Consider the following 27,781-nt stretch of genomic DNA (forward strand, 5'->3'; position numbering starts at 1 on the left):
GTTACTTCGGTACAGGTGCCCGGCTTCCACGATGTCCACCGTGTACTTGCGATTGCCAGTGACACAGCCAAGGACGTGTAAACACACAGATTCACGTCCTGTCAGAGGAGAGGAGACCGATGGTGTGTTCCCAGTACAGAGGAACACTCCCCCTACAGTTAGAATCACTCCCTAGGACACACATTTAACCCCTTGATCACCCACTAGTGTTAACCCCTTCCCTTCCAGTCACATTTACACAGTAATCAATGCATTTTTATAGCACTGGTCGCTGTATAAATGTAAATGCTCCCAAAATAGTGTCTGATATGTCTGCCGCAGCATCGCAGTCACGATAAAAATCACAGATCATTGCCATTACTAGTAAAATAAATAAATAATAAAAGTGCCATAATTCTATCCCCCATATCGGCCTAAACTGAGGAAAAAGTTTGTTTAAAAAAAAAATTGGATATTTATTATAGCAAAAAGTAAAAATACTGTATTGGCGTATAACACTCACTTTTTTACCCTGAAAATAGAGGGTAAACTGTGCCTGTGTGTTATACGCAGGGGGCTGTGGAAAGTTTTTTTCCTGAAACTTACCTCTTAAAGTTAGGGTGCGTGTTATGCCTGTGCGTGTTATACGCCGATAAATACGGTAATTGTGTTTTTTTTTTTAAACTTGTCACTCTTATTTTGTTTATAGCGCAAGAAATAAAAACTGCAGATGTGATCAAATACCACCAAAAGAAAGCTCTATTTGTGGGGGAAAAAATCTTAAATTTTATCTGGGTGCAGTGTTGCATGACCGTGCAATTGTCATTCAAAGTGCGTCAGCGCTGAAAGCTGAAAAATGGCTTGGGCAGGAATGGGGTTTAAGTGCCCTGTATTGAGGTGGTTAATGTACAACGTTAAAGGCATTGTGTCTGGAGTTGGGCTTTAAATGTAGCAAATGGCTCTAGGGTCATAAAGAGAATCATTCCAATTACCTAAATTATTAGTGTGCATGGACTCTGAAGCTTCCAATAGATTCCAAAATGTGAAGAGAGGAGATGTTGATTCTTCTCTTTTTTATTTGTATTGTCTTTTGGCAGTTTATATCTATTTCCATTAACTGTAAAATGTGTTTGTTGTATAATTTCATGAGGATTAGTGGAATTATGGTAGTTAATGTTAATCTTGATCTGTCAGCATTCTAAAAATCTGCATGAGGCACCTTCCCACTATTCTAAGCTGAACCAAAATTCACTGCATTCAAAGTTCATCCCGCTCTTTTGTAAATATCAATTTCTCACCGAGTAATTAAATGTTGCATAAAAACTATCTCCCTAAATACTTTCAATTTTTCCTAATACGATTCTTAGAGGATGCATAAATAAATCAAAATAAGTATCAATTAAGTCGAGAAACATCCACTGTAAAATCCTCCAGTAAATCAAATATTTAACATTACATAGACAAAACTGGATCATTTGATTATATTTATTTAAATGTATTTGTGGTAATAGTGCCAGACCAAATCTCTTTTTTGCAACAAACATGAATCCTTAATGGATGTGTTTGGCTATTAAAAACCAAAGCCGCTCAGGCTGCAGTCAGAGTGGCACCCAGAAGATTATTAGGAGAGGGATAAGTATCTCAATTAAGCATTTTGTTTCATTTTGTGGGATAAGTGTGTAACTCTTATATACAATGTTGTATATCATTTTGTTTACACAGTTATTCCTAGATCTAAATATGTCATAGTTTATGAAAGTTACATTTATTGTGTGATAAATTACCTAATACTATTATTCGTTAAAACAAGTGTTTAATAAAAATAATTACTATCTCAATTATTTTAGTGTGATAATGCGAAACAGAATGAAATAGACTGACCTGTTAATAAAAAAAAACCTGGCAATTAGAATCATTTGGAGGCACTTTTATCTCGCTTTCAAATATTTCTATAGGGTCAAGTTATAGATCTTACCCTTTTGATACAAATACTACTGTGTAGTGGCGTTCCTCTGCAGAGTCTTTACATATTAGGGAGTTTGTGAAGCTGCATTCAGATCAACATGGTCTTCACCATTAATTCCAGCAGACACTACAGCCTGTGCTTTTACATGGAGACACAATGCCGCGCTATCGTGTTCCCAGTGCCAGGTGTTAGGCACTTGTGGTAAGCATAAAAAATGGGTTTATGCAGCGCTAGTAGCATACAATTTAAGGTAAGAGTCCATAGTGTTTAGGTAAAGTCCTTGTTCAGGAAAGGAAGCTGGAATCAAGCATGGTGTAAACAAAGACACAATCAGATGAGCATGAAATTATCCTCCACTCAACATCAACACTCTGCGCCTCTTACCGAAGAAAACAGACCACTGAATTACAGGTGGTCAAACAAGCATGATATATCCACAGTGCCACGTAACCACCTCAGTTGGATCATAGATGGCTGGGTCTTGTAGTCTCACCAAATGGAAGATCATATACATACATAAAATACAACTCCTCATGGTGTAGTATTAAAACCAGGCATTTTTATTTTTAAAAAACAGCCAGGGTACTCACGTTTTGTAAAATAAAAACAGGCATATCAAAGGCTGCAGTCTGTCATGAATAGCATTTGTTTCCAACCACAAAGATGGCCGCAGTCGACATGTGACAGTGTCGTGATGTCAGAGCTCCACCCTACGCAGCGTTTCAGCCAATGGAACGTCATCAGGGACGTGGTTAGAGCTTGTCTTATCCTCTTTATATAGGAGGGAGGACGGAATAGAAACGCCCATTCCCCCTGCACTCCAAGCCTTTCTCTCATCCACAGGAAGTGAAACCACATCAAAACAGGGGGCCTGATCCACAAAGCAGATGCGCCGACTTAACTCAAAACGAGATACGCCTTAAAATCAAGTTTTTCCGTCCTACCTAAAATAATTACACCGGCGCTTTTTCATGCGCAAATTACGCTAGACAAGCCGCTGTTTTGATAGGCAAAGATGCAAATGAGGGAGATAGGGTGATCCACAAAATTAAGTGTGTGCGCCGTAGATTACGCCCTGTGCGCTTCTGTTAGTTTCAATGTGTAAATTTACACTTTATAAAAGCAGCCCTAATTTTACACATGCCGTGTAAAGGTCAGCTAAAGGCAACACCATTAAGGAAGAGCTGAGCACACACACTTGCAGGACAACAATCTGTATGCCAACATGCCAGGGGCATCCATGCGCATAGCTAGACTAGTGACTTCAGTGACCGAGGGTACCCCCTCTTCTGAGGGAACGGCAGTTAGGAGACGCCTCGCAGAATGCATCTTTGCACAGTAAACACACACATTAATTATGTCACAATGAGAATGCATGAATGCACACCCACTGCGGTCCCTAGCACAGACACATCACATGCACATCTAATTGGATTAGATCGGGCACGGCCAACCGGAGGATCTTCATGGGGGGGGTGTGAGCAGGGGAGGGAGTATCTTCATGGGGGGGGTGTGAGCAGGGGAGGGAGTATCTTCATGGGGGGGTGGGTGAGCACGGGAAGGAGGAGCCTCCCCTGGTGTCTGTCCTCCTGCTGGCGTGCCCTCCAAGGCCACGGCTATCCTTGTGAGACAGAGAGTGACGACAGCCGTATTGGCCTGGCCAGCCCGGGTATTGTCCTGGACAGCCCTGGTATTGTCCTGCACAGCCTGGGTCAGGGTAGTCACCTCCTGGGCCACGCCTGTTGTGGCGGTCTTCAGGTCCCACAAACATGTGATGACCGCCAATGAGTTTGTGGCCCCATCACTGAGTGACTCCTTCATTGCAACCAGGCTGTGCTCCATCTGGGTCAGAGTCTCTTTTATCTGACCCAGATGGCGGGTCTGCCGGGCATTGTCCCTCTGCAGACTGCCCGGCAGACGCTCGGCCACCCCCCTGGTCTCCTGGGTCGCCATCCTGCCTGCCCCTGAGGCTTGTGGCCTGGGAGGAGGGGAGAGAGTGACCCTTGTGGGTTGCGGCCTGTTGGGGGAGGAGTGGGAGGGGCCACCCCTGATGGTGGCCTGACTGCTGCCAGCCTCTGGGGTAGCCTCAGGGGTAGCCTCAAGGGTAGCCTCAAGGGTCATCATATCCAAGGTCAAAATGACTTCTCTGCCAATCTGCAGATCTTCTTCCTCCACCCCCTCATCCTCCTCCCCCTCATCCTCCTCCCCCTCAACCTCCTCATGAGGGGAGGTTTGGCCACTCCCCTCCCCTGGGGACTCCTGCCCTTCTTGGGACTCATCAGCAGCCTCTTGTTCTTGGGGTGGTGCAGCAGCCTGGCCTGATGGCCCAGCAACCTCCTGGTCATCTGTGGAGGACACAAAACAATCACAGGTTTGAGGATCCACACACTTGGCACATCTTCAATTCCCCCACCCACACATGCTAATCACCAGATAGAAAAACCAAAAACTTACCTGGCCTCACAGCAACATCTGACTGATATCCACGCAGGCCCACCACCTGCTCTGGCTGGAAACACCGGGCCACTGCCCATTCCTCCTCACTGAGCCTGATGGGGCAGGCTGGGCCTCCTCCAGTGCCCGTGGTATGGGCATTGATCTTTGCCACCTTGTTACGGACCACGCTCTTTAGATAATCTTTTTTTTGGATGCCAGCGGGGGTCCTCGTCTCCCCCCCCCCCCCCGCCGCATTGATCTGATCCGTAATCTTTTTTAGAATCGCCTTCCTTTGGGCCGGGGAGGTGTTCCGGCTATCAGGGCCATGCAAATATCGCCCATATAGGACGATGCCCTGAGCAAGAATTTGCTTCTCTACCTGATTAAAATTGAGCTTCCTGCGCTTGGGTGCCATCACAGACACCACTCAGCAACAAGAATCAACTCACAGGACAAACAAACAAAAATAATCACACAACAAACAAACAAAAAAACTCACAGAAGAAACACACAAAAAGCAAAACACACAAGCAGACAGCTACTACAAATTCAAAAACAAACATGCAAAAAACAAACACAAAATACACTCAGAAAAAAAAAAAAACTCAGAAAAAAACAAACACAAAATACACTAAGCAGAAACAAACACCAACTACAATCTAATACTCCTCCAAAACTTCTCTATCACACACAACTCACCAACAAACACCGACAAACGTTCAGAGCAGAAGCAACTTGCTCTAGGAAGGGTAACACAGGGAAATACTTTTGCAAGGGAAGTGTGTTTGTCTGGGGCTATTTATACACAGGGCGATCCTCAAACTAAGTAAGCTTGGCCTTTTACCTATCTCACTGATTGCGCCAAGCCAAGTTCTGCACATGCCCAGTGAGCAGCAGATTCGTGTGCGCATGCGCAGTACGGCCGGCCCTTCATTTGCATGGGGTCACGGCTCATTACAATGAAGCACGCCCACTTTCTTCCCACTTGCAATAACCCCGCCTTACGCCTCGGGATTTAAGTTACGCTTGCGCAATTTTGTGTGCAAATGCGCTGTGGATACGGCACTTACGACACCAAATTAGGGCGCCGTAACTTAAATGACATAAGTTTTGAGTAACTTAATTTGCGCCGCTGGCTGTGGATTAGGCCCAGGATGTTTACATCACAGCTTGGACATAAATGGCTCAATACACCTAATGCGGCCATGTTTAGGGAGACCAGATAGAAACCATAAATAGTAAACCCATCCAGTTTCAAATTGGAAACAAAAATCATAAAAATCATGAAAATATAAATACTTAAAAGTCCAAAAATTTTAATAAAAGTAATATTGAACTATTAACCACTTAAGGACTACCTAACGCCGGCAGAATGGCATGGCTGGGCACAGGCACGTACATCGCCTTTAAGAGCCCAGCCGTGGGTCGCGCGCGTCGCCGGCGCGCGCACACGACCCGGTCCGAAAGCTCCGTGACCGCAGGAGCTGAAGAACGGGGAGAGGTGTGTGTAAACCCACCTTCCCCGTTTTTCACAGTGGCAGTGTCATTGATCGTCTGTTCCCTGATATAGGGAAATACGATCAATGACGTCACACGTTCCAGCCCCGCCCCCTACAGTTAGAAACACATATGAGGTCACACTTAACCCCTACAGCGCCCCCTAGTGGTTAACGCCTAAACTGCAATTGTCATTTTCACAGTAATTAATGCATTTTTATAGCACGTTTTTCTGTGAAAATGACAATGGTCCCAAAAATGTGTCAAAATTGGCCGATGTGTCAGCCATAATGTCGCATGAAAAAAATCGCTGATCACCGCCATTAGTAGTAAAAAATAAATTATTAATAAAAATGCCATAAAACTATCCCCTGTTTTGTAAACGCTATAAATTTTGTGCAAACCAATTGTTAAACGCTTATTGTGATTTTTTTTACCAAAAATAGGTAGAAGAATACGTATCAGACTAAACTGAGGATTTTTTTTTATATATCTTTTTTGGGGATATTTTTTTTAGCAAAAAGTAAAAAATATTGAATTTTTTTCAAAATTGCATTTTTGTTTTATAGCGCAAAAAAAAAAAAAAAGCAGAGGTGATCAAATACCACCAAAAGAAAGCTCTATTTGTGGGAAAAAAAGGACGCCGATTTTGTTTGGGAGCCAAGTCGCACGACCGCTCAATTGTCAGTTAAAGCGATGCAGTGCCAAATAGCAAAAAGGGGCAAGGTCCTTAACCTGCATATTGGTCCAGGTCTTAAGTGGTTAATAAAGTCACAAAAAACTGACTATGGAATAGACGTGATGCCACCATCTAGTGGTTGAAAACGGGTAATACAGAAAATCTAAATATTTGAGAACAATATAGAAAAAGACTAACTGAAAATTACTAGAAAGGGGAGAATAGTATGGGGATCATCTGTTATTGATGAAGACATTAACATCCCATTCTATGTTTAAGCCGAACGGTCTATAACATTTTAAACAAAAAATCCTCCACCTTTGAGATCTCCCTCCTAGTATAGCTACCTCTCCAGTGAGGAACAAATTTGGCTATAATCATAAAAGATGTACCTTTTAAGCTTTTATCATGGCACAGAGCATAGTGTTTTGACAAACTATGATTAACAAAGCCTTTACGAATGTTCGCCAAGTGCTCCTTGAGTATAGTTTCAAGCTTACGAATAGTGCGACCCACATAATGTAGGCAGCAAGGGCACGTAATCATATGAACCACATTTTTGGTCGAACAAGTGATAAATGATCCCATCATATGATCGACCAGTGACATTAGAGCTAAAAGAGAGATACTTGCTCTCCCTGAGACAATTATTTTGGCAAACTTCGCATTTTCTACACCGATAGTAGCCCTTAAAATCCTCAAAGAAACATGGTCTTACTAGGGGGTCTAACAATGTTTGCGGCTTTCTGAAGTCTAAGAGGGGGAGCGCCTCTGTAGGTGACCCTAGGGCAATGTGGAAATGGGCATATAATTTTACAGCTTGACTATAAATACAGTTTAAGGTACAGTGATGAAAATAAGTATTTGAACACCCTGCTATTTTGCAAGTTCTCCCACTTGGAAATCATGGAGGGGTCTGAAATTGTTATCGTAGGTGCATGTCCACTGTGAGAGACATAATCAAAAAAAAAAAATCCAGAAATCACAATGTATGATTTTTTTAACTATTTATTTGTGTGATACAGCTGCAAATAAGTATTTGAACACCTGAGAAAATCAATGTTAATATTTGGTACAGTAGCCTTTGTTTGCAATTACAGAGGTCAAACGTTTCTTGTAGTTTTTCACCAGGTTTGCACACACTGGAGGAGGGATTTTGGCCCACTCCTCCACACAGATCTTCTCTAGATCAGTCAGGTTTCTGGGCTGTCGCTGAGAAACACGGAGTTTGAGCTCCCTCCAAAGATTCTCTATTGGGTTTAGGTCTGGAGACTGGCTAGGCCACGCCAGAACCTTGATATGCTTCTTACAGAGCCACTCCTTGGTTATCCTGGCTGTGTGCTTCGAGTCATTGTCATGTTGGAAGACCCAGCCTCGACCCATCTTCAAAGCTCTAACTGAGGGAAGGAGGTTGTTGCCCAAAATCTCGCAATACATGACCCCGGTCATCCTCTCCTTAATACAGTGCAGTCGCCCTGTCCCATGTGCAGAAAAACACCCCCAAAGCATGATGCTACCACCCCCATGCTTCACAGTAGGGATGGTGTTCTTGGGATGGTACTCATCATTCTTCTTCCTCCAAACACGGTTAGTGGAATTATGACCAAAAAGTTCTATTTTGGTCTCATCTGACCACATGACTTTCTCCCATGACTCATCTGGATCATCCAAATGGTCATTGGCAAACTTAAGACGGGCCTTGACATGTGCTGGTTTAAGCAGGGGAACCTTCCGTGCCATGCATGATTTCAAACCATGACGTCTTAGTGTATTACCAACAGTAACCTTGGAAACGGTGGTCCCAGCTCTTTTCAGGTCATTGACCAGCTCCTCCCGTGTAGTCCTGGGCTGATTTCTCACCTTTCTAAGGATCATTGAGACCCCACGAGGTGAGATTTTGCATGGAGCCCCAGTCCGAGGGAGATTGACAGTCATGTTTAGCTTCTTCCATTTTCTAATGATTGCTCCAACAGTGGACCTTTTTTCACCAAGCTGCTTGGCAATTTCCCCGTAGCCCTTTCCAGCCTTGTGGAGGTGTACCATTTTGTCTCTAGTGTCTTTGGACAGCTCTTTGGTCTTGGCCATGTTAGTAGTTGGATTCTTACTGATTGTATGGGGTGGACAGGTGTCTTTATGCAGCTAATGACCTCAAACAGGTGCATCTAATTTAGGATAATAAATGGAGTGGAGGTGGACATTTTAAAGGCAGACTAACAGGTCTTTGAGGGTCAGAGTTCTAGCTGATAGACAGGTGTTCAAATACTTATTTGCAGCTGTATCATACAAATAAATAGTTAAAAAATCATAAATTGTGATTTCTGGAATTTTTTTTTTTGATTATGTCTCTCACAGTGGACATGCACCTACGATGACAATTTCAGACCCCTCCATGATTTCCAAGTGGGAGAACTTGCAAAATAGCAGGGTGTTCAAATACTTATTTTCCTTACTGTATGTCAAACAAAACCAGAGAAATTTCCAAGCTCGGCTTGCCAACCAGCTTGTCACCAACCAAATTGACCTGTCTCACAATATGTGATAAGAACAGGGGTTTTTAACCCCAAAAAAGTGATTGTATAATCTGTAAGGTGCATTTTCTATTTTTTTTCCTTTTTTTGTTTTGGTTATATAGTTATATTGTATGTTTAGTAGGTTTGTTTTGCATGTAGTGGTCTTTTGTCATTTTGTAGAAAAAAACTTTCACACATTTGCAAATACATGCGTACGCTGCAGGCCCTGTCAAGGCACTCTGTTTTCTGTAGTTCTAACCCTAACTTCTGTGAGTTTTCATAGTGGAGGCACATGCATTTTAATGGATAGGCAGGGAGCCCATCCTTCACTAAAGGCACAGGGGCACACTGAACAATGGCAGAAAAGGTGTCAGTGCTTTGTCTGACCAATATATTTAAGATACAAACAAGTTGCCAATGTCCCCACTTATAACTGGTCTTTGCAGCAAGGAGCACTGGCAGGACAATGTATGTAAACACATGCACACATTTGCACTTTAAGGTATACCTGCCACCACAAACAGAAATAAGCTGGTATATGCAAACTTTATTTTATTTTTTTAAATCAGAGATAGGGTAACTGCACCATTCATAAGCATTTAGTTTGACAATACAGAAGGCATGGAAAGAAGATGGGTTTATTAGGGGTAAGTGTACCAGTAGGTTTATCACATTATTACAACAATTACAATTATAATTATTATAGGTCTTTATATAGTGCTGTTGTCATGTACCCGGTAGAAGAGCCTGACACGATGAGGAAGACGTCTCTAACACCTTTGACTCTGGGCCCCTGATAGAGCAGACAGGAGGCACAGGTGTACAGAATGGCATGAGTGCTTGTTGGTCTTGCTAGCAGCAGGACTGGGTAGACACTCTAGAAAATTGACTCTCCAGTTTCAGAAGACAGCGCCGTGGCATGTCCCTCAGAAGTTCGGTCCCCCTCCTCCTTCCTTTGCCGCCTGGCCAGTTAAGAAACTCAGCGCGGTTCGCGCATGCGCAGTAAGGAACTGGCTGTGAAGCCGAAAGGCTTCACTGACGGTTTCCCTTACCATGAGAGGCTGCAGCAGCACCCAAGAGCTGATCCAAAAATTGGCTGGGGTGCTGACATTGTGGGAACCCTGGACAGGTAAGTGTCCTAATATTAAAAGTCAGCAGCTACAGTATGGGGGGGGGCTCCTATTTATGGTCTTTTCTAGTTAAAGTAGCATTCCAGGCTCTACCTAACTAATCTTAACCACTTTAATACCAGGCACTTACACCCCCTTCCTGCCCAAGCCAATTTTCAGCTTTCTGCACTGTCGCTGTTTACATGAAAATTGTGCGGTCATGCTACACTGTACCCAAACAGAATTTTTATCATTTTGTTCCCAAAAATAGAGCTTTCTTTTGGTGGTATTTGATCACCTCTGCTGTCTATTTTTAGAGGAGCAGCTAATCGTCTCTCCTCTACTTGCATCTGTCAGACGCGAGTGAGGAAAAGCCAATCAACGGCTTTTCCTGTTTACATCGGCTGATCATTTGGTAAAGAGTCTCTTTACCAAGATCGGTGTAGAGATGCACGCTCCCACGGGCGCGCAATGGCTGTTATCCTGCTGGATGTCATATGACGTCCAGTCAGGATAACTGAATCACCGCCCGGCCGTCATTTTTTTATAGGCCTGGCGGGAAGTGGTTAAATATGCCCCTTCGTAACACCTATGCTGAGTAACCTGTGTAATACAGTATATACATCGTTCTATTTACAGGCCACGTTATGTGATCTCCCCTGTGTCAGCCAGCGGCAGAGCAGAGAAGACAACCTGTAGGCTCCTATGGCCTATCCTTTTTCATGCTTACTCCTCTCCCCTGCAGCTGGTGCTGTCTGATGCAGGGCAGTCAGATCACGTGACTGGACTCTAGCAGCCTGAATTTAGGTAAATTTATGCATTTTTCTTACACAGGTTGGTAGGCTGCCGAAAATATTATTTGACTTTACAAATATATTTTTTATTTTATCAATTTAAAATATAATTTTAGCATTTTTCAAAGCTTTAATGTTTTGTGGAGAAAGTATATGAGAGAGAGGATGTCTACTGCAAGATTTTTTTCAAATCTGAAACGTACACATTGCAATATAGATTATCAGACATAAATGTCAACACGGTACAGGGAATCCTGTGATTGATGGCTTTCAATCTGGTGTACAGACTTGTCATTAATTATTTAGTTGTATTTATTTATAAGGCGCCAACATATTCCACAATGGAGTGGGGGTGAAAAATCAAGGCTTTTTACTGTATGACATTTCTCGATTTTCATTAAATCAGTAATGACAAAGTAGGTATGCAGAAACTGTGTTACGCAAAGATTGTGAAGTCATGGGATGGCATCAACAAAACATACAATTATAATTTTCTTTCCTGCCCATTCATGGATTGTATTTAATACCATGATGTAAACTAGCGCAAAACAGGGGTTGGTTACTTTTTTAAATTTATTTACTATGGTGATGCTGAGTTACTAAATAAGCTGATAATCTGCACTCAACAAATTGTGTGAATATTCACTCACTGACCTGTCATGTTAAAAGGAAATTACTGTTTACTTTGAATACCCAATCTTGAGCAGATGAAATAAGCAGAATGATTTGCTTTTCATGATTGGATAATAAACGTGAATTTTCGCACACTTTCTTGAGTGAAGATTCTCAACTCCCTTAGTAACTCGAGCCTCAAACCTATTCTTGAAAACTAACACCTATCTGAGGAATGAAAAAAGTCCTAACACATTGAGTTTGCAATAGTTAACTCTACAATAACATTTTCTTATATTTTTGCACTTTTGTTTCCATAAGGGTGGCCTGTAATTTTATTTCAAATATTTAATGTATTGTCAATTTGCACAAGGAAAGACTAGTTCAAGTGATTGTAATGCATTCTCTGCATTAAGGTAAAAAAACTTTTAAAGGAGAAGTATGGGAATCGGGGTTATTGCAGTTTCATACTTACCTAGGTTCATATTTACCTCGGACCGATGCTCCCCAGTGTCTCTGCACTGAGAATCGAGCCATCGAACACCGGTGATGGCTCAGTTCTCTTGGCTCCCTGAGCAGAGATCTGCTGACTGTCAATCAGCAGCTCTCCTGCTCTGCTCCCCCACGCTCACTGGAGCTGTGGAGGGGCGGGGATGGGCAGTTTCAGCCTCTCAGCGGCTCGCTGAGACAGGCATCAATCCAGATCCGGTGATCTGTGTGACATCAGCAGAGGGTGGACCTCAGACCCGCTGATTGGCTCCCAATGTGTCCAATTCGATTCAGATCTGGAAGCGTGAACAACGTACAGGTACGTTGTTTTGCGCAGCTGGGCTGCCCTGCCACAGTAAATGTGTGGTGGGCAGTCCGGACGTAGTTAAAACCTGTCAGCAGAGAGTGGGGGGCACTCTGAATAGATGCATTTAGCCAGTCTCAGGATTGAGCATGCACGAGTGCCCCCATAGGAAGTGGCCTCTTATGGGAGCACTCAGTGGGAGCTCCCAGAAGAGAACATTAGGGGTTGCTTTGTGCAAAACCATTATTTAAAAAAAACAAAAAAACAATCACTATCAATCTAGTGTCACGGTATTAAGGAAACATTTTTGTGAAAATCTGCTGCCCCAAAAGTGATTATTCAGTGGCTTTGTTCATTTTCAGGGATGGTTATTATATGACCAGATTTTTTATCCTGTCTTGCTAAAAGTCAAAATGAATGCCTGCTTTAATTGGGTTGACTGTAGTGTCCCGTAAGAGCCAGTGATGCAACCTTGAGTACCGTTTGCAATGGCTAAAGCTTAACATCAGGCAGAAACAAACATTAATTCAAATATATACATCAATAGCCATAGAGGAAATAAATTAACTTTGTGTGCGCTAGATGTCTTTACAAACATAGATATTGCCTTTAAATGGAGCAGTGACATAATCACTGTATTGTTCATAACATGTGCAGGGAGAAAAGCTGTGTGTCGATCCCAGCGGACAAGGGCAAATATAAGACCAGGCACAAGTAGAGAGAGCAGCAGTGACTGGTCTTACTGGCTGCTGAATACAATAGCCGGCACAAGTGATTGCTTTATCCATACCATTTTATGTGAATAGATGGGATAATCAACTTTTAACCCCATCCATTGGCTAAATGAGAAAAATCTAAAGGTGTATGCTTTACTGCTTCTTGTAGGTTAGTATTAGCTAACATTTGTATTGTATCTTTGCAGCTTATCCGGTGCCATCAGTCTCGTGGAGGAGCATGTGGGGACAATATTCAGTCTTATACTGCCACCGTCATTAGCGCTGCTAAAGTAAGTGTGAAATAAAGACAGTTGTGTAGTTCTACTGTGGTGACTGAATCATAAAAGCCAACTCTGTTCTTTATTATCTTTATTCACATTTTTCTTTCTTTTTCTCATTCTTCTGTGAGCCCAGAGTGGTTAGATGGTGTACCCCTTGGATAAGGGGGATGTCAATGATACCCTAGACTCAGAGGAAGTGGTATGAACCTGGGGAGTCTGCAGGGAAGATATGGCTAAAAGGCAATTATTGTTTGAGTTGGAGCTGGGCTTTAAATGTCTATTGTTTAAAGTGATACCAAACAGAAAAGTGTTAATTGCCATAAATCCTACATATCGTGCCACTGTATTTTTTTTTAAAAGCAGAGGTTCACCCAAAAGTGAACCTCCACTTTTTGGATCCCTCCCCCCTCTGGTGTCACATTTGGCACCTTTCAGGGGGGAGGGGGGTGCAGATACCTGTCTGAGACAGGTATTTGAACCACTTCCGGGTTCGGATCCCCGCAGGGAATCCAGCCTGTGACGTCACACCCCCCCGAGCTGTCTTCTGGGAAACACTGTTCCCAGGAGAGAGCGGGGACCATGACGGGGCGCCGCGATCCTCGCGCATGCGCAGTAGGGAATCGGGCAGTGAAGCCGCAAGGCTTCACTTCCTGATTCCCTCACCCAGGATGGCGGTGGAAGCAGTCGAGGACCGAGCGATTGCTCAGCCTCGGCTGCTGACATCGCGGGTGCGCTGGACAGGTAAGTGTCCATTCTGCAAGCTAAGGTTTGTAATGAATGACACAGAAAAAAGTTTCTTTAAAGCTGTTGTAGACTTTTATTCAATGTAAAATAATGGCCATTGTTTGAGTCATAATGTACCTAGTATGCACTGCATACTAGGTACATTATGACAGACTTACCTACAGACTGAGCCCTCCAGTGCTGGGCTGTCACGGCTCCCCGGCGCTTCCATTTTTACCCGGTATTCCTTTCGGGTTTGAATGGCCAGGTCCCAGGGATGCCACTTCTGTGAATGTGCATGGGAGTCACATTACCATAGCATGCACAACGGGCCGTAAATGTGGTCTGAACTACACATGTTCGGCTCAGATCACATTATCCGCTGACAGGTAGCGTTAAGATTTATGACAGAAGAGGACTCTAGAGTTTCTTCTGTTATAAAATCCCGCCTGTTGGCAAATTTAGCATTTGACAAGTTTACTACTACTTTAAGGGCCTTGTAGATCTGTTCAATGACAAGCTACCAAGGGTTTCACCAAAGCATATAGTTATCGTAACAGATAGATGATATTGGAAATGTATAGTGACTCTAAAAAAAATGGCAGTTGAAGTAGTGTTTACATGTTATACATTTCTCTGATCACTGCTGTCCATAGGGAAAACACTATTGTGTAAAGTAGAGCGTTCGGTGGAAAAAACAGCATCGGTGCACAGCCATTTTCAGTTCTCTCCAGAGATGTCCAATCGGGTTCAAGTCTGGGCTCTGGCAGGGCCACTCAAAGACATTCACAGAGTTGTCCAGTAGCCACTCCTTTGTTATCTTGGCTATGTGCTTAGGGTTGTTGTACTGTTGGAAGATGAACCTCTGCCCTATTTTGAGGTCCAGAGCACTCAGGAGCAGGTTTTCATCAAGGATGTCTCTGTACATTGCTGAATTGACCTTTCCCTTGATCCTGACTAGTCTCCTAGTTCCTACTGGAAAAACATCCCCATAGCATGATGTTGCCACCGCCATGCTTCGCTGTAGGCATGGTATTGGCCAGGTGATGAACAGTGCCTGGTTTCCTCCAGACATGACGCCGGGCTCTAGGAACAGTGGCGTGTCTAGGGTATGACACAGTGGTGTGTCTAGGGGCTCCACATGAAGGGGGCGCTCGTGAGTGGCTGAGGATGACCTCCACTCACCAGGAACTTGATATAGATCTCTAATTAATACGTTGTACACATTAATAATCTGTCTCGATGTAAGAGGGCAGGGGAGGGGGAGGAAAAACAAAAGTATGGAAAAATCCACCCATACTTAGAAATATAGCTATGAGTCTGAAATAGAGCAATGAGAGCTGCAGGCCGGCCAAGCAATTCTTCTATTTACGGATGATGGAGGTTACTGTGCTTATTGGGACCTTCAATGCTGCAGAAACATTTTGGTACCCTTCCCCAGAGCTTTGCCTCAATAAAATCCTGTCTCAGAGTTCTACAGACATTTCCTTGGACTTCATGGCTTGGTTTATGCTCTGACATGTACTGTTAACTGTGGAACCTTGTATAGACAGGTGTGTGCCTTTCCAAATCATGTCCAATCAACTGATTTTACCACAGGTGGACTCCAATCAGGTTGTAGAAACATCTGAAGGATGATAACTGGAAAGGGGATGCACCAGAGCTCAATTTGAGTGTCATGGCAAAGACTGTGAATACTTATGTAGATGTGATTTTATTTTCATTCTTTATTTTTAATACATTTGCAAAGATTTCAAATAAACTTCTTTCACATTGACATTATGGGGTATTGCTTGTAAAATTTTGAGGAAATTAATGAATTTAATTCATTTTGGAATAAGGCTGTAATATAACAAAATGTGAAAAAAAAGTTAAGTGCTGTGAATACTTTCCGGATGCACTGTATCAGTAAATATACTGGAGTCTGTGGAAGGAGATGATCAGAGAAGACCAGATTGAACAACGTTTTTACAAAATGCAGAGGATTAACTGTTTAGTTTCCAAAGTGTGTGTGTGACATGTGTCAGCGTCAATAATCATTTCCCATATCCCTGTATGTTGTGTACTTTAAGATGCACTTCCAAAAGTCTTTTAAAATATCAATACTCCCCGCTGACACCACTTGTGGAAGAGAGTTCCACATTCTTACCCCCCTGACAGTGAAAAACCCTGTGCACTGCTTAATATTAAACCGCATCTCCTCCAATCTCATTGTGTGGCCCCTGTGTCCTCTTAAACACCCTGAGATTGAATAGCCTTTTTCCTATGCTGGGGGTCACCATTGAGGTAGTTCTAAATCTCTATCATGTCCCCTTCCAAGCGTATTTTCTCCAGCGAGAATAAATGTAGTGCTTGTAGTTGCTCCTCGAATTGTGAGCCTCCATCCCCCTTATTAATTTAGCTGCCATTCTTTGGACTCTCTCCAGCACATCCCTTCTGAGGACTGGTGACCAGAACTAAATGGAATACTCCAGATGTGACCTGACCAGAGTTTTATAAAGTGGCAGGATTATAGTTTTATCTCTGTAGTATATCCCCTTTTTTATGAATGCAAATATTTCGCCCACTCTGGTAGCTGCAGCTTGACATTGCATGCCATTCCACAGTCTATCTTCCACTAGGACCCCCAGAACTTTCTCCATCCTTGATTCCCCCAAAGGTTCTCCCCCTAGTGAGTAATTTACATTTATGTTCTTAGCCCCAACGTGCATTATTTTACATTACGCCACTTTAAACCGCCATTTAGTTTCCCACTCCATTACTTTGTTTAGGTCTTTCTGTAAAATGTATATATCCTGTTGTGAAGTTATTGACCTGCTTACTTATGAATCATCCGCAAAAACTGAAATTGAGCTATTTATCCCATCCTCTGTCTGTTATGAATAAATTCAACAGAATTGGTACCAAGACAGACCCTTTAGCACTCCAGACCAATCTAAGTACATGTAATTTATCACTATCCTTTGGACGCACACCTGTAACCAGTTTTCTATCCAAGTGCAAACAACATTGTCCATACCTGTAGACATCAGCTTGTAGATTAAGCATCTGTGAGGAATTGTATTGAATGCTTTTGCAAAATCCAGATATGCCACATCCACAGGCCTCCCCTGTCTAGATGGCAGGCAGCTCACTTCCTCGTGTAGAATGTTAACAGATTGGTCTGGCAAGAACGACCATTTGTAAACCCATGCTGATTACTATTAATAATACGGTTTTCATCTGCAAGTTCTTTTATATGGTCCCTTATCATCCCCTCCAATAATTTACCTACTATTGATGTTGGGCGGACTGGCCCGTAGTTCCTCCGAAATATATCTATGCTATTTTTTGAATATTGGTACCACATTGGCTTTTCTTTAATCAGCTGGTTCAATTCCTGTCAGTATGCTGTCTGTAAAGATTAGGAACAATGGTCTAGCGATAACCCAACTGAGTTCTTTGAGGACTCTCGGGTGTAAGCCATCTGGTCCTGGTGATTTATTTGTGTTAAGCTCATTTAGTCTTTCTTTGACTCCAGCCTCTGTTAGCCACAAGGGTACACCCTGTGATGTGGTGCTACCAATACTGTCGTGGTCAATACCTCCCATCCCTTTCTTGTGTAAAAACTGAAGAGAAGAAAGCATTTAGTACAGTTGCCTTCTCTGTGTCATCTGTAACCTTCCTCCCATAATTGTCTTTTATGTGCTCTGATTTAGTTTTTTTACCGTCAATATATCTATATCTCTCCTCCACTTTTTTTTTTTTTTTTTAGCCACCCTGATTGTGTTCTTACGCGTCTTATTGCATTCCTTGTAGTGTTGGAATGCTGACAATGTTCTTTTTGCTTTATTTTTTTTAAAGGCCACTTTTTTTTTTCTCTAATAAGATTTTTTTCGTTATGGTTTAGCCACCCAGGTTTAACTTTGGTTCTTCTATATTTATTTCCCATAGGAATGCACTGTGTGATATCCTTTGTTTAATATGTTCCTAAAACATTCACATTTTTCCTCTGTGTTCAGTATTTCTAGGATTAGGTCCCAATTGATGTCTTGTTGGCTCTTTTGAAATTTAGAGTTCTTGTGCTAGCTTTTTGTGCTAGCCTTTTGCCTCCTTTTTCCTATGATTTACGCTAAATTTGATCATCCTGTGATCCCAAGTTGTCATATACTGCCACATCTGAGATCAGACTTGAACCATTCATAATTAATACATTTAGCATTACATTCAGAGGCGATTCAGTTCGCATGTGCCGCGCTATATAAATTTTTCATTCATTCATTCTTTATAGTTGCAGACTCCACCAATTGAGACATCAAGTTGTCCTGCAAGACATTCATGAAGTGACATACATTTAATGAGTGAGCTGTTCCCTCTGCCCAGTTGATATCGGGGTAATTAAAGATCCCCATTATGATGGCATTTTCCTGCCTCGTTGCTATTTCTAACTGTGTTAGGAGGTCCAGCTTCACCTTTAGGTTGGGGGCCTATAACATACCCCCACTATCAATTTCCACATCCTTTTGAAATCTCAGCAACAATTAATTTGTGTCTTTCAAGCTATGTTTTCCTATACTCCACATACCCAATTCCATTCATGCCTCTCTTTTGAAGCTTATGGTTCCCAACAGATTCTCTGAAATGAGGTCCAGGAAATCCTGGGTTAAAAAAGTCGTATTAGCTTTTGAACTGAAAAGTTTGTGGCTGGGAAGAACTCTCCTGGACCTTGGCATCAGATGTTTTTTTCTTCTGACCTTATATAGAATTTCTATTGCTTCTTTCAACCAATGGGAAGACCCTGTAGGGGGATTAGTGTCACAATTACTTACCTTTTGCATCCCATCGGCTTCTGAGTCTTACCCAGAGTATCACAACTGTGTCATGTCACATGACTATATCTTCTATTTAAACTTGAGTCATTGTCAAATCTCAGAGTATTTTACTTCCCTGAGATAGTGAAGTGATTTTTGCCTCAGCTGTATATAGTCATAGTTACATACTGTAGTTAGTCAGGTTGAATTAAGTTGAACCATAAAATAAATAAAATAAAACATATCGTACAATCCCATATACCCAATTCTATACCCACAGTTGGTACCTCCGCTGCATCCACAACCCTACTGAACCTCAGCTGCACCCACTGTCTCTCCCTGTGATGCACTTCTGCAACACCTACAGTCTCAACTGCATCTCCACTGCACCTCTAACACCTACAGTCTCCACTGCACTTGCAGCCTTGCTGTACCTCTGCATCACCCAGGGGAGAAGCACATGCAGTGCTTCTCCACTGCATTCACAACACTTGCTTATCCACAGCTGTACCCACAGTTTCAGCCTTTGCTTCACCTCTGCTTCTTTTACTGTCTCTGCTGCACTTCCACTGCACCAAGCAACATCCGCAGCCCTTGTTACCTTTCTGTTGCATCTGCAGCCTTATGCTTTTAAGCTTCCCTCTCAGACTGCATCACCCAGTGTCTTGACCTCAGCTTCTGTGTCTATTAGTACCAGGAGCGGCCCTATATGGGCTCATAGGGCGCCCCACCCATCAATGTGTTCGACCCCTTGCTGGATGCATGAGTTGCAATGGGGAGTTTTTTTTAAGCACCTGATTAGAGCCAGAGTCTCTAATATGCTTCAAAATAGGATGGGCTTGGGGCGCAGAGAATGCAAACCAAGCCCATTCAGGTGTTACAATAGCGAATCTGGAAGCGAGACCCATCACCAGATTGGCTGAAAGGACATGCAATACTATTGGACACCTAGGAGGAGGGGAGGAGACAGATGGCGGAGGCGAGGACACATGAGCCGCTGGCCGCCACCTAGATGGGGTAAGTGCCGGACCAACTAGCAGACAGCAGGTGTGGAGGTTGGGGTACCGCTGGCCGCTGGGGGGGTGGTTTTTGCTGCTCCCCCCCCAAAAAAACAGCCACCACTGGTTCTTAGCGGTTGAGTGACCTGAGTAACCTGGGAGAAGCTTGCAGCTATTTCCAGACTTGTGTGAAAGAAGTCTGAAAGAATATAGAAACATAGAAAAGTGACAGCTGAAAAAAAAAAAATGGTTCATCGAGTCTGCCCTTTTTTTTGTTGTACTTTTTTAGTTATATATTTGTCCCCAAGCGTGTTAGAATTCACTTACTACTACCCGTCTCACTACCTCTGCTGGAAGTCTGTTCCAAACATCAACTACTCTTTTTGTAAAATAATACCTTCCACAATTTGTTTTAAACTTTCTTCCTGTTTGAGGACATGTCCCCATATTCTTTATCTTAGGTTTGTATTGAAAATACTGCCCGTTTGAACCTTATTCACACCTTTAATGTGTTTAAAAGTTTCAGTCATGTCTCCCTTTCCCTTCCTTCCTCCTGACTGTACATATTCAGTTCATGAGGTCTGTTCTGGTATATTTTATCCCTCATACCTTTCACCATTTACGTTGTCTGTGTCTGGACTTTTTCTTATCAATATCTTTTTGTAAGTGAGGCCTCCAGAACGGGAAACCGTATTCTAAATGAGGTCTAATTAAGATCTATATAGGGGAATCGGAATTTCCTTCCTCCTGCTCGTGACCCCTCTAATAACTGAAGATCTATAAAGGGGATTCAGGACCTCCTTCCTTCTGCAGGTGATCCCTTAAGTGTTACAAACTAGAATTATTTAAATTTTTCTCACTGTTTGGCCACAGTGTTTGATCATTTTGCAATTATTTAAAATAAGTACCCCCAAATGTTTTTCCTCCAGTGTTGGCCTCTGCTGGCCAACACTGTACCCCCAATATTATTCTCTATAAAGGGATTCATTTTTCCTAGGTGCATTATTTAACCTATAGATACATTGGACTTCAGGTTCTATTTATTTGACCATACCAGCAGTTACCTTTATACTCATTCACAAGGATAACAGCAACACCAAACCACTGGCAGCCTCTGTGGCATCTGCTTTTTGAATCCCTGCTACGCCATCTCTGCACCCGCAGCTTCAATATTGAGAGTATATTCATGCCAAATGAGGTGGGTCTGCATTGGACAGCTATTCCAGAGCAGTCATATTGCATGGAAAAGGCAAAATGCTTCTCTTCTATGTGCCCGGTTCATACCACTGCGTTGCAGTGGTGGGTGACCACGGTGCCCTACGAATTGCAGTACTTCTTGTCAGCGTAATGCAATACGTGCCAATCCACTGCCTTGCACCGCACAGGCAACAATTGAACTTTATGAGATGTCTGTGTGACATCTTAATAACTTTAGTTTATAAAAAAAAAAAGGAAACTGTTTGATCTGCCAAGCTTCGAGTTTCTTCACCAGCCCTTACTGCTGTTTTCTGCTACCTGGCTCTACAGGTCTTCCTTGCACTATTAGTTATCACCTGCCCTCGTCCGCATCTCTGAGTACTTGTTGAGTGAAAGAAAATACTGCTCTGAAAACTGCTGATCCCTTTGCTATGCGTCCGTCCCACTGAACCAAAAAGGGTGCTGGCTGTGCACAGGTGCATTAGATAGAGAAAATTCCTGGACTGCCGCACTCCTTGAAACAATGTCTTTATTCAGCAAAAAAAATTCAAAAACACAAAACAACCAAAAACAGTGCAGTCAAAAAGGAGAGGTGGACAAAAGGAAAAGGGTGGTTGACATGTTTCACATCTTTCGATGCTTAGTCGTATGCTTGTCTGTTATCAAAGGGTTCCATACCAGCTTTCTGCCAGACAAAGGGAGCTGCAAATCAGACTATGTACGCTGTGGTGTCTATGTAGCTCATCCATAGTTCTTTGGGAATCCTCTGTCATATATTGAAAAAAAGGGGGGTGAATGGCAAATGTATGCTTGTGCCACATCCAGTATATATGAGAAAATAAAAAAGGGGGTTTCCCCTGGGTGGACTTTCAAGGCACTCATAGTATTAATTCCAAATATACGGGATATTGAAGTAAAAACATAGTTTTTATTCACAATTACACATATTTATAAAAAAATATTGAATTAAAATATACAGTTCCAAAGATTGTCACCATATAGGTAAATACATGAAAAACCTTCTTTACACCCGATGCGTTTCGGGGTAACCTTCTTCAGGGGTGTGTAGAGAAGGACAATTGGTTCATCTAGGCATAAAAATACATAAAGTTAATTACATGCCTTTAGAACATTATTATTAAATATATACAAAAAGTTTTCATTATAGATAATGTATATACATGTAATCATTCACTTATGTATTATAAATGTAGTAGAAGGATGATGAATATTTAATCAGATTTAATCGGATGCGATTTTTTACAAGCATTGAAAACATAAACAGCATGCTGGGTTCTGTCAATGAGGTTGCCAGTCAAGCAAGAAGTGGGTATTAGAATATACAATTAATGTAGGTTTGAGAGGGACATTTATAAGGAACAGGTGTTCATCCCGTTAGGGAGAAATTATTCCAAAGATCGAGAAGCCGGTGGATCAACCAGAATATAAGCCCAATTCCATGGCATTTTCCAGAACATCACAAACTGGAATGTCAGCATGACACTTCAGTTGCTTCGTGTCTTCTGCACTGTAGATAGTTTCAGAGAGAAAATGAAAGGTAACCTCAAAAATCAAGGCACTGATGTTGTGATACAAGTTCCATTAGCAAATATCGTATTATTTTTTGTTTATAGTGTGCCAGCAGATTACACATTTAATGTGTAATGTTATAAATTAAACGGTGCGAATTACAGGCAAGAATAAAAGTTGACCTTGCTTGTACAAACAATTACTCCTAAGGTTGGATAATGATAAATTGCTTTCAGCTATATGAAAAGGTGATGGAAACTTCACCAAACACATAATAAAATTTTTAGTGATAATGCAAATCTGTATGCATTTAAGGAACGACAAGCTTACATTACAGTATCACAGCTGGTAAACCTTAATCAAAGTCACTGAGTAAGCAATTGATACTCCTGATAAATTAATCCAGAATAACGAGCCATTCTTAACTTTCTCAAACATCTTAAAATTCTGTGGAGAAGGCTGGTTTGCATTATACGAATCTCGTGTCTGACCTTAGTATCCCATAAGATACAGACTGGGGGGAATCTACTTGGAAATACATGAAAGAAGTAAGAAAGAGCATTTAGAAAGGTTATTTGGCTCCCAAGAGACGGCGCTTTAGACATTTGACAAATTTTATTTCTTCACCACAAGAAAGAGTATGTCTTAATTTTGGTTAGAAAGCTTTATGCTGACTACACATGTTGATTTGATGATATCCATCTTTGGTGTATGTGAAATAATGTAGAAAGGGATGTTACAATAAAGGGGCACTGCTTATGTAGAGAAAATAATGAGGGGCCATTATAGCTTCATGAAACTGAGGGAGTATAAACTGGAAAACATAATCTGCTGTTAAATGATTATGCTGAGAACTGCATTTACACTTCCAAATCTTGTGGTAGTGTATCTGCAGTGTTTGCTGATGTTGTCATGTTTGGCCTCACATTCAGACTAGTGACCTGTCTTAAAAGCAGTAGTTTTCCCCTTCATGTCTGTTATAAATTAGCATTAGAAGTGAGTGTTTTCAATATGCTGGTAAACAAACAGCGAGGCAGAAATACCAAAAAAAAAAAGTACCGTATTTTCCGGCGTATAAGACGACTTTTTGGATGCAAAAAAATGCATCCAAAGTCGGGGGTTGTCTTATACGCCGGGTACGGTCTCCGTGCAGCTGCGATCGTCATCATTTCAAAGCTGCGCGCCGTCTTCTCAGCGCGTCCTCGCTGCCCTGTGATAGGCGGAACAGAAATCTTCCCAGCAGCGCCTCTGTATCTGTTTTCCGCCTATCACGGATGCCTTCTCATCCTCGGACGAGATGAGAAGGCATCCGTGATTGGCGGAACATAGAACAGAGGCGCTACTGGGAAAATTTGTGTTCTGCCGATCACAGGACACGCTGAGAAGACGGCGCGCGGCTTTGAAATCATGGACGCTCGCAGCAGACTGAGTCCCCGGCCTGCAAAACGTGAGTGATGGCACAGTGGGGGGGAAAGTGGGGGCATGTAATGTGATGGCACTGTGGGGGCATGCAATGTGATGGCACTGTGGGGGCATGCAATGTGATGGCACTGTGGGGGCATGCAATGTGATGGCACTGTGGGGGAAAGTAATGTGATGGCACTGTGGGGGCATTTAACCACTTCCCGCCCGGCCTATGGCCGATTTACGTCCGGGAAGTGGTTATGAAATCCTGACAGGACGTTCTAGAACGTCCTGCAGGATTTCATGCCGCGCGCGCCCGTGGGGGCGCGCATCGCGGCGATCGGTGATGCGGGGTGTCAGTCTGACACCCTGCATCTCCGATCTCGGTAAAGAGCCTCCGGCAGAGACTCTTTACCACGTGATCAGCCGTGTCCAACCACGGCTGATCACGATGTAAACAGGAAGAGCCGCCGATGGCTCTTCCTCACTCGCGTCTGACAGACGCGAGGAGAGGATAGCCGATCGGCGGCTCTCCTGACAGGGGGGGTTAGCGCTGATTGTTTATCAGCGCAGCCCCCCCTCGGATCGCCACACTGGACCACCAGGGATGCCCACCCTGGAGCACCAGGGTGGGCAAAAAAAAAAAAATGACAGAAAAAAAAAAAAAAAAATGACAGAAAAAAAAGCATAAAGAAAAAAAAAAAGATGCCAGTCAGTGCCCACAAATGGGCACTGACTGGCAACCTGGCAAAAATCAGTGCTGCCACCCCAGTGTCCATCAGCGCCACCCCAGTGTCCATCAGCGCCACCCCAGTGTCCATCAGTGCCACCCCAGTGCCACCCCACAGTGCCCATCCATGCCCAGTGCCCACCTATCAGTGCCCATCTGTGCCACCCATAAGTATCCATCAGTGCCGCCCATGAGTGCCCATCTGTGCCGCCTATGAGTGCCCAGTGCCGCCCATGAGTGCCCATCAGTGCCGCCTATGTGTGCCCATCAGTGCCGCCTATGTGTGCCCATCAGTGCCGCCTATGTGTGCCCATCAGTGCCGCCTATGTGTGCCCATCAGTGCCACCTATGTGTGCCCATCAGTGTCGCATACCAGCGCCGCCAATCAGTGCCACCTCATCTGTGCCCGTCAGTACTACCTCATCGATGTCCATCAGTGCCATCTCATCGGTGCCCATTAGTGCCGCCATATCAGTGCCCGTAATTGAAAGAGAAAACTTATTTACAAAAAAATTAACAGAAAAAAATAAAAACGTATTTTTTTTTCCAAATTTTCAGCCTTTTTTTAGTTGTTGCGCAAAAAAAAAAAATCGCAGAGGTGATCGAATACCACCAAAAGAAAGCTCTATTTGTGGGGAAAAAAGGACGCCAATTTTGTTTGGGTACAGTGTAGCATGACCGCGCAATTGCCATTCAAAGTGCGACAGTGCTGAAAGCTGAAAATTGGCTTGGGCGGGAAGCTGCGTAAGTACCTGGTATGGAAGTGGTTAATGTGATGGCACTGTGGGGGCATGTAATGTGATGGCACTGTGGGGGCATGTAATGTGATGGCACTGTGGGGGCATGTAATGTGATGGCACTGTGGGGGCAAGTAATGGCACAGTGGGGGCATGTAATGGCAAAGTGGGGGCATGTAATGGCACAGTGGGGGCATGTAATGGCACAGTGGGGGCATGTAATGGCACAGTGGGGGCATGTAATGGCACAGTGGGGCTTGGAAAAAAAGGGGGTAGTCTTATACAGTGAGTATATCCCAAAACCAACATTTTTCCTGGAAAATTAGGGGGTCGTCTTATACGCAGAGTCGTCTTATACGCCGGAAAATACGGTAGACTGACTATGAGGCTGGGTTCACACTGCCGTACGGAGCGGATCACATCAGGGGTCTGGTGCATCCCTGTTCACCATTTCAGGTCTGATTTCGGTCCAAATTTTTGTCTGAATTTGGACCTGAAGCGGACCAGAAGACGCACAGGACTCTTGTGCAATTCGCTCTGGAGATGTGTGAACCGGTTCCATGGAGAGCCGGTCACAATCTCCTGAAATGCAAATTGGATGCGAGGAAACCCACATCCAATAGTTTGAACCCAGCCTTAGTGTTGGGGCCGAAACAACTAATCGATTAATCGACAACTAATCGATTATGAAATTAATCGATTACAATTTTCATAATCGATTAATCGGCCAGGAACATAATGGGGTTAAAAAAAAAAAATTAACCTTTAATAGTACAAAAAAGCAAATCGCTACTGTAAATATTACTTTCACTGTCCCACAGTAAAAAAATTAACCCCTTACAATAGCGATTATTTGCTCTTTTTGTACTTATTTTTGTTTTTTTAACCCCATTATGTTACTAAACATCTCGGGGCTGGGTCACATCTCTGTTTTTTGGTTTTTGCAGAAACACACTACAGTTCATTTACATATTTTCCTATGGGACACGTTTGCATCCATGATTTTTTTTTTCGGCTGCTGCGTATTTGGGAAGGGCAAGGACTTTTTAACGCAAAACAATGCTATTTTTTTTTGGTTCAATATCCTTCAATTGAGAAGCTGCAGAAAAAGCATATAATGTGTTTTAGTGGCAATTTGTGTTTTGTATTCTGCCCAACAACAAATTTGCCTTTTTTTAAGGCTATTATCCGATTAATCGAAATAATAATCGGCCAACTAATTGATTATGAAGATAATCGTTAGTTGCAGCCCTACTTAGTGTACATTGAAAATAAGTAAATGATGGTATATGAAGTCAGTCTTTAGGTTTGGGCTACAAAGAAAAAGTGTCCCTTAGGTGTTGTACTTGAAAAGTCTGTGATCTCGACATAACTACTGTTGTAAAATGTACCTACCGTAAATTAAATCTTTGATGTGCCTTTCACATTTTAAAAAAGTGAATTTTTTCCAAAAAAAAGTGCGCTTGTAAGACCGCTGCGCAAATACGGTGTGACAAAAAGTATTGCAATGACTGCCATTTTATTCTCTAGGGTGTTAGAAAAAAATATATAATGTTTGGGGGTTTTAAGTAATTTTCTAGCAAAAAAAAATGTTTTAGTCTCGTAAACACCGAATCTGAAAAACAGGCCCGGGGCTTAAGTGGTTAATGATTGGTTTGCGCAAAAGTTATAGCGTCTACAAAATAGGGCATAGTTTTATGGCATTTTTATTAATATTTTTTTTTTTTACTAGTAATGGCGGCGATCAGCGATTTTTATCGGTACTGCGACCTTATGGCGGACACTTCGGACACTTTTTTGGGACCATTGGCATTTTTATAGCGATCAGTGCTATAAAAATGCATTGATTACTATAAAAATGCCACTGGCAGGGAAGAAGTTAACACTAGGGGGTGGGGAAGGGGTTAATTATGTTCCCTGTGTGTGTTCTAACTGAAGGGGGGTGGGACTGACTTGGGGAAATGACAGATCGCTGTTCATACATTGTATGAACAGACGATCAGGCATTTCTCCCCTTGACAGGGCCGGGAGCTGTGTGTTTACACTCACAGCTCCCGGTTCTCGCTCTGTATTGAGCGATCGAGGGCACGCGCATCGGGACCAGGGGGCGCGCACGCGCCCCTATTGTCTGAATCGCGAGATGACGTATAGCTACGTGATCTCGCGCAGCCGAGCCGAGCCGACCTGCCGCCTTATAACTGCGGCGGCTGGTCGGCTAGTGGTTAAAAAGTGAAATAACAACCAAACTGGCGGAAAATTTTTGGATTCTTTTTTTTTTTTTTTTTTGCAAGATGTACATT

General features: G+C 42.8%; 1 protein-coding gene across 5 annotated transcripts in view; it reads left to right on the top strand.

Annotated features, from left to right (window-relative positions):
* Positions 1 to 27,781, top strand: part of BCAS3 (BCAS3 microtubule associated cell migration factor) — a 1,469,256-nt gene that overhangs the window by 266,789 nt on the left and 1,174,686 nt on the right. For all 5 annotated transcript variants that reach the window (XM_040336914.1, XM_040336915.1, XM_040336917.1 and 2 more), the window contains exon 11: positions 13,298 to 13,381. In XM_040336914.1, coding sequence (XP_040192848.1) covers positions 13,298 to 13,381 — 84 coding nt within the window. The remainder of the gene's footprint in view (positions 1 to 13,297; positions 13,382 to 27,781) is intronic.

Source organism: Rana temporaria, chromosome 2 (assembly GCF_905171775.1).
Source record: "Rana temporaria chromosome 2, aRanTem1.1, whole genome shotgun sequence".
In the NCBI taxonomy this organism is placed as follows: domain Eukaryota; kingdom Metazoa; phylum Chordata; class Amphibia; order Anura; family Ranidae; genus Rana; species Rana temporaria.